The following is an 8,305-nucleotide window of genomic DNA, read 5'->3' as shown; positions in this document are numbered from 1 at the left end:
AATTTTGGATCCATTTTGCCAAATGGCCCTGGATTCCATTGTTTGTTACTGATTTTTGAGAAGATTCGTATCTCAGGTTGAGGTTACAACTTACAACCATCGGTTCCTATGTTCTGAAGCAGTCTGCTGTGCCAGACTTTGTCAGAAGCCTTAATGAAATTCATGTAGACTACATCCACTACACTAACCTCATCAACACACCTAGACACCTCCTCAAAAAACTCAAATTTGTTAGACATGATCTCCCCCTTACAAAGCCAAGATGGCTGGCTATGATTAACCTTTGCCTTTTCGAGTGGATATTAATTCTGTCCCTCAGATTGATATCCAATAGTTTCCCTCCCATTGATGTTACACTCACTGGTGTGTGGTTTCTTAGTTTATCCCTACCAACTTTCTTGAACTATGGTACCACATTAGCTGTCCTCCAGTCCTCAGGTATCCCCCCTCTGGCCAGAGAGGACTTGAAAATTAATGTCAGACTATTGGAAAATTATGGTCAATGCCTGTGTAGTATGTATCCTTGGATGCAAGTCATCTTGACTGTTTGGCTTATCAATGTTAAGATTAGAGTGGTGCTGGAAAAGCACAGCAGGTCAGGCAACATCCGAGGAGCAGGAAAATCGACATTTCGGGCAGGAGCCCTTCTTTAGTTTCCTGATGAAGGGCTCCTGCCCGAAATGTCGATTTTCCTGCTCCTCGGATGCTGCCTGACCTGCTGTGCTTTTCCAGCACCACTCTACCCTTGACTCGGATCTCCAGCGTCTGCAGTCCTCACATTCGCCTTATCAATGTTAAGGCCAGCCTGACCTTCTAACTTCTCTTGAACAATTTTAGCCCATCCATTGTCACAACTATTTCCTCTTTCACTATGACTTTGGCAGCATCTTCTATCTTGATAAAGACATACAGAGGACTCATTTTGTACCTCAGCCTTCATGTGTAGATCCTCTTTTTGGTTCGATATCAACTCCACTCCTCCTTTCACTACCCTTTAACTATTTCTTGGCCTATAAAGGATATTTGGACTCCTTCCAATGCTGGCTGCCAGCCTCTTCTCATTCTCTCTTTCACTTTTTCAATCCATCCTGAAGTTTCTGTGGAAGGGTCACTGCATCTGAAGCATTCATTCTGACTTCTCCCGACAGCTGCTGCCAGATCTGTGGAACCTTTCCAGCAATTTCTGTTCTGTTTTGGAACTGTCTATATTCAGCCTTAACCTGACAAGTTTCATACCTCTTTTCTACTTTATCTTAATCCCTATCTCTTTCATTGTCCATTCTCTACCTTACCTTTCTACCTTGTGGGAAGGTAGACCGACTCTGTCCAAATTATCTCTTTAAATTATTTCATGCAGATCTTTGAATCTAATAAGCCTTGACCAGATCTGTTCTCACTCTGACACTCGTCCTCCTGCAATTAGTTATGTTTATTCTGGATAGTTCCTTGACCTTTTCCATAACCAATCTAAACCTTATGGTCACTGTTCCCTTAATATCCCTCAGGACACATGATTAAATTGACCCACCTCATTTCCAGAAGCAAGTCCAGCAAATGTATCCTTCCAGCTTCTTCATTGGGTTGGAATCTTACTGATGACGAAAACACTCCTGAACACACCAGAAACTGTAGAATCATACACCAGACCCTTCAGTCCAACTTGTCTGCACTGACCAGACATTCCCATCTGACCTAGTTCCATTAGCCAGCATTTGGCCCATATCCCTCTAAAATCATCCTATTCATGTACCCATCCTTTTACATGTTGGAGAGTCATAGACTCATACAGCATGGAAACAGATCCCTCTGTCCAACCAGTCTATGCCTAGCCTACAACTAACCTAGTCTCACCCGCCTGCACTTAGAGTCATAGAGATGTACAGCACGGAAACAGACCCTTCGGTCCAACTCATCCATGCCGACCAGATATCCCAACCTAATCTAGTCCCACCTGCCAGCACCCGGCCCATATTCCTCCAAACCCTTCCTATTCATATACCCATCCAAATGTCTCTTAAATGTTGCAATTGTACCAGCCTCCACCACTTCCTCTGGCAGCTAATTCCATACACGTACCACCCTCTGCATGAAAACGTTGCCCCTTAGGTCTCTTTTATATCTTTCCCCTCTCACCCTAAACCTTTGCCCTCTAGTGCTGGACTCCCCCACCCCTGGGAAAATACCTTGTCTATTTATCCTATCCATGCCCCTCATGATTTTATAAACCTCTATAAGGTCACCCCTAGGCCTCTGATGCTCCAGGGAAAACAGCCCAAGCCTATTTAACTTCTCCCAATAGCTCAAATCCTCCAACCCTGGCAATATCCTTGTAAATTCTTTCTGAACCCTTTCAAGTTTCACAACATCCTTCCAATAGGAAGATCAGAATTGCACGCAATATTTGGCACATATCCCACCAAACACTTTTTATTCATGTATTTAGCTAAATGTCTTTTAAACATTGTAACTATACCTGAGTTCACAACTTCCTGGAGAAGTTCATCTCACACACGAACCACACTGTGTACAAAAGACTGCCCCCATGTCTTTTTAAAAAATTTCTCCTATCACCTTAAAATATGCCCCCAGTCTTGAAATTCTCCACCCTAGGGAAAAGACACCTATTATTCACCTTATTTACATGCCAATAAGTGTTTGTAATTATAATTGTACCCATCTCCACCACTTCCTCATTCCATACATGTACCACCCTCTGCATGAATAGGTCCCTTTGAAATCTTTCCCCTCTCACCATAAACCTGTGCCCTCTAGCTTTGGACTCCCCTACCCTGGGGGAAAATACCTGTTTATTCACCCTATTCATGCCCCTCATGATTTTATAAGGTCACCCTCCCAAAATTCCACGGAAAACAGCCCCAGCCTATCCCTATAGCTCAAACACTCCAACCCGCTCAAGTTTAACAACGTCTTTCCTATAGATCAGCGACCAGAAATATATGGGGTTTTAAAAGTGGCCTCACCAATATCCTGTACAGCCGCAAAATGACACCCAACTCCGACACTCAAAGACCAATGAAGGCAAGCGTACTAAATGTCTTTTTCACCATCCTGCCTGCTGTGACTCCACTTTCAATGAGCTGTGTACCCGCACCCCTAGGTCACTTTATCCGGCATCTCCCTCCCGGCATTTTATTGTTGTTTTTATTGAACCCGTTTTCCTAATTAACCTGGAGAAAGTGAGCACTACAGATGCTGGAGATAAGAGCTGAAAAAGTGCAGCAGATCAGGCAGTATCCAAGGAGCAGGAGAATCGACGTTTTGGGCATAAGCCCTTCTTTCTAATTAACCTGTTCAGAGATGTTATCACAACCTTTAGTGCAGGTGGGAATCGAAGCCTGTCCTCTCAGTCTGGGGATAAAGACACGACCACTGCCCCACACGAGTGGCCTCCATTTTACCCTGTGTATATTTGGGTAATTAAGGTCTCCCACTAGCGTACCTCTAGTTTCAGGTAAATTTGCATTCTATATCTTCCGGATCAGATATCTATCTGAATCGAAACGTTTACTTCTCCTCAGATGGTGCAGTATCTGCTGATTTTCTTGAAAACTTTGTTTATTTCAAATCTCCAGCATCCAGAATGTTTTATTTTCATTTATTTTAGGATATGTTTTATCTGTTTAAATGAATTCTACATCTTCAAACAGAAACACCATTTTGTGCTTCATATTGGGTTTCACTTTATGACCTTCAGACATGTGGGCTCCTCTTCCCTTTGCAGTCTGGGCCAATGGCTGGAGAGAGCCGTCCCGAACACGCTCTCTGCACCGGGAGGGCAGTACCGCCGAGGGGCCAGCCTGCCTGCAGCCTCCCCCAGTTGAACAGCCCCTGTCTCCCGTTTGGAACCAAATGCGGCTCAAACGGGCAACGCCGACATGGTATTGTGACGTCACCGTCACTCTCAGATACCATTGGCTGGGCAACCTGCCCGTCAGGGCGCGAGTGGGCGGGACATACATCTAGGCCGCTGCTGATTGGCTGCTGTGGAATCAGTGTTACAATTTCATCTTCGAACGCCCAGTCTCAGGGTTCCATCCGTATCCGGCTCTCAAGAGACAGACAGAGACAGTTCCAGCCCAGCTCAGCTCCCGGTGCACCACTGCCGGAGCCTCTACCACTACCCCCACATCAAAGCACAGCCCCCCCGGACTTCCTTTAGCCGCAATGGCCAATGCTCTCACCGCCGATAGTAACTATAAAGCCCTGGTGGACTGGCACCGGCGGAATTGTGCCAGCCTCAAACTGCGGAAGATGTTTGAGGAGGAGCCCGACCGCTTCAGCCGCTTTAGGTAAGTGGGTCTGTCGGCGATTAGATCGTCAGCGGGTGGACCGACAGGGCTGGGTGCCTCCTGTCCGCACCCCCTTGGCTGAGGAATGGTGCATGTACTAGGGGGGAGAGAGAGTGGTGGAGACTTGTCCCGGTGTGTACGTGCCGCCCAGCACGGAGTTGGGGATAGACGCTGGGTCTCCGTCCACATTCTGCTTAGTCACTCGCTCAGCAAGTGCGGAACTGCGGCAGCGTTGGGTTCAGAGGCCCCCTCCCCCATTCTCCAGCAAGTCATGGGAGGCCATGAGAATGGGAAAGTGATCGATCAGGGAACTGATGTACAATCAATGGGTCAGTAAAGCCAGGCCCGGTCCGAATGACCTTCTCCCAGTAATTGTGAGATTCTGCAGAAAATCCTGTGCTCATCTGGTGGGGCTGATGTGTCTGGAGGAATCTTCTCAGAGTGACCGAACCTCTAAATCAGTAAGTGCTGTCCTTTCAAACCCCATCAAAAGTAAAGCTGGACCTTAATGAGGGCATTTAATCCGCGTGGTATTTATAACATTGTGAACATAGACATTTGTGAATCAAAAATCCCAACGGATGACTTTCCCGGGGAGAAACCTTTCTGTGACTTGCTCAATTTGCGACCTTAACGTTGTAACTAATAATTAAACTCCAGTTGGGAGGTTTTTAAATCCGTGTACACGGGGAGACGGCTCCAGTTCGTGACTCCCCATTGACTTGGTGAGGTTCCAGTGATTCAGACAAAAGTTCATTCATCTGAAGCTGACTGGGCTGGAATTTTAGGGGTGTTTGTACGAGCCGTGATCTCAGCAAGCGGGCTGCATGGTTTCACTCCTGGGCAAAAGTGAGGACTGCAGATGCTGGAAACCAGAGTTTAGGTCAGTGTGGTGCTGGAAAAGCACAGCAGGTCAGACAGCATCCGAGGAGCAGGAGATTCGCCTTTTCTGGCAAAAGCCCTTCATCAGGAATGAATGAAAGGCTTTTGCCCAAAACATCGATTTTCCTGCTCCTCGGATGCTGCCTGACCTGTTGTGCTTTTCCAGCACCACACTGACCTAAACTCTGGTTTCACTCCTGGATGGAATGATGCCATGATGCCTGACCCTGTCGAACAGTCAGCTGCAGCCCTTGGTAGGGAGGTTACTCTCACCTAATGTAGACTCTGCTATTGAAAACCAGGCAGTTCTCGGGATCCAGAAAGAATGTGTCGGCAGCACATTAACCGTTCATATTGAAATGGAACTGATTTCTGAGAAATCACAGCAATACTCAAAGTATCAGGTAAAAAAGCAAATTGCTGCTGATTCTGGAAATCTGGAAGTAAATCAAATAAATATTGGATTTGAATTGAGCCAGAGTTGAGAGTGTGGTGCTGGAAAAACACAGCAGGTCAGGCAGCATCGAGGGAGCAGGGGAATCCATGCTTCTGCCATAAGCCTATCAACAGGAACTGATCCAGCATTGTCTGTAATGCTGCCTTGATAAATCATTGCAACTTCACTTAAACAGTTCGACTTGTCTAATTTTAAATTGAATGAATCGAATGTCTTTTGGAAATTGAGTTTCAACAAATGAACAAACTGAGATGTGGTGTCGTGAGCATAACGTTGGGATTTAATAGGTGACATTAGCGGGAAGCTAGAGTTCAGCACCACAAGGACCTTTGAACTATTCAACAAGATCATGGCTGATCTAATCTTGGCTTTAATTCAACATTCAGTCAGTGGGGACACAATAGATTTGTTGGGAACGAAAGAAACCCATGGTTGGTGTGTTGCCTCCCAGGTCTGTGATGTCTTGGATCATATTTTTGGGGTCCTGAAGGGAGAGGGTGACTAGCCCCAATTTGTGGTCCACATAGATACCAACAACATAAGAAGAGAGATAGGGTTGTCGGGCAGGATTTCATGGCGCTAGGGTGGAAGCTGAGAGCTAGAACAAACAGAGTTGTCATCTCTGGTTTGTTACCCACGTGATAGCGAGGCAAGGAATAGGGAGAGATATCAGCTGAACACGTGGCTGCAAGGATGGTGCAGGAGGGAGGGTTTCAGGTTCTTGGATAATTGGGGCTCATTCTGGGGAAGATGGGACTTGTACAAACAGGACGGTCTTCACTTGAACCAGAGGGGTACTAATATCCTGGGTGGGAAATTTGCTGGTACTATTCAAGTGGGTTTAAACCAACTCAGCAGGGGATGGGAACTGGAGATGTAGTTGCAGTGCACAGGAGGATGAGAGTAGGGGGGGCACAGACAGGATTTCGCGGTCATAGAAGTGTGCTGGCAGACAGCAAATTAGATTAAAGTGTATCTACTTCAATGCCAGGAGTATCCGGAATAAGGAAGGTGAACTTGCAGCATGGGTAGGTACCTGAGACTTCAGTGTTGTGGCTATTTCAGAGACATGGATATAGCAGGGACAGGAATGAATGTTGCAGGTTCCAGGGTTTAGATCTTTCATTAAGGACAGGCAAGGCGGTAAAAGAGGGAGAGGCGTGGCTTTGTTAGTCAAGGAACTATGACAGTGGCTGAAAGAACGTTTGACGAGGATTCATTTACTATGGTGGTATGGGCTGAGGTTAGAAACAGGAGAGGTCAAACTGCTGGGAGTTTTTTTTATAGGCCTCTGCAGAGTTCCAGGGAGGTGGAGGAGAGGATTGGCGAATCGATTCTGGGCAGGAGTGACAGGAACAGGGTGGTCACAACGGGGGACTTTAACTTCCCCAACATCGACTGGAAATGCAGTAACTCTAGTACATCGGATGGATCAGATTTTGTCCAATATGTGCAGGAGGGTTTCCTGACATGGTATGTCGAAGGGCCAACAAGAGGGGAGGCCACGCTGGATCTGGTGCTTGGTAATGAACCAGGCCAGGTGTTTGATTTAGTTGTAGGTGAGCACTTTGGAGGGAGTGACCATAATTCCGTTATGTTTAGGTACATGCCACAGGGCAAGAATTATCGATGGGGCGTGGGCAATTATAATGTATTTAGGCAAGACTTAGGGGGCATAGAATGGCTAGCAAAATGCAGGGGAGGGGGAAGAATCAAAATGTGGAGCTGGTTTAAGGAACAGATATTGTGTTCTTTGATAGGTTTGTCCCTGTCAGGCAGGGAGGAAGTAATAAAGTAAGGGAATCGTGGTTTACTAAAGAAATTGAATTTCTTGTTAAGTGGAAGAGGGAAGCTTATGTGACGTTGAGACAAGATGGTTCAGATGAGGTGATGGAGAGTTACAGATCAGCTCGGAAGGATTTAAAGAGAGAGTTAAGAAGAGCAAAGAGAGGACACGAGTAGTCTTTAGCAAATAGAATAAAGGAGAACCCTAAAGCTTTCTATAGGTATGTGAGGAATAAAAGGATGATTAGGGTAGGACTAGAGCCAGTCAAAGACAGAAGTGGGAAGTTGTGTGTGGACCCTGTGGCGATCAGAGAGGTGCTAAACAAATATTTCTCATTTGTTTTCACTCACGAAAAGGAGAATATTGTAAAGTAGAAGACTGAGATACTATTAGACTTGAAAGGATCGAGGTTAGTAAGGAGGCGGTGATATCAATTCTAGAAGGAGTGAAAGTAGACAAGTCCCCTAGGCCTGGATGGGATGCATCCGAGAATTCTCTGGGAAGCTGGGGAGGAGATAGCAGAGCCTTTAGCCTTGATCTTTGATTCATCATTGTCTACAAGTTTAGTACCAGAGGACTGGAGGATCGCAAATAGAACAATACAGCACAGAACAGGCCCTTCGGCCCACGATGTTGTGCCGAACATTTGTCCTAGCTTAAGCACCCATCCATGTACCTATCTAATTGCCGCTTAAAGGTCGTCAATGATTCTGACTCTGCCACTCCCACAGGCAGCGCATTCCATGCCCCCACCACTCTCTGGGTAAAGAACCTACCCCTGACATCTCCCCTATACCTTCCACCCTTCACCTTAAATTTATGTCCCCTTGTAACACTCTGTTGTACCCAGGGAAAAAGTTTCTGACTGTC

The 8,305-nt window shown here is 46.2% G+C and overlaps 1 protein-coding gene across 1 annotated transcript in view; it reads left to right on the top strand.

Moving 5' to 3' along the window:
- The first annotated feature begins 4,034 nt into the window (after positions 1-4,034).
- gpib (glucose-6-phosphate isomerase b) overlaps positions 4,035-8,305 on the top strand; it is a 35,839-nt gene continuing 31,568 nt past the window's right edge. The window contains exon 1 of the mRNA XM_043706519.1: positions 4,035-4,310. Within this exon, the coding sequence (XP_043562454.1) occupies positions 4,186-4,310 (125 nt within the window). The 5' untranslated portion in view covers positions 4,035-4,185. The remainder of the gene's footprint in view (positions 4,311-8,305) is intronic.

The sequence above is a fragment of the Chiloscyllium plagiosum genome, chromosome 17 (genome assembly GCF_004010195.1).
Source record: "Chiloscyllium plagiosum isolate BGI_BamShark_2017 chromosome 17, ASM401019v2, whole genome shotgun sequence".
In the NCBI taxonomy this organism is placed as follows: domain Eukaryota; kingdom Metazoa; phylum Chordata; class Chondrichthyes; order Orectolobiformes; family Hemiscylliidae; genus Chiloscyllium; species Chiloscyllium plagiosum.
The sequence above is the reverse complement of the archived record's forward strand: the minus strand, read 5'-3'. Positions and strand labels throughout refer to the sequence as shown.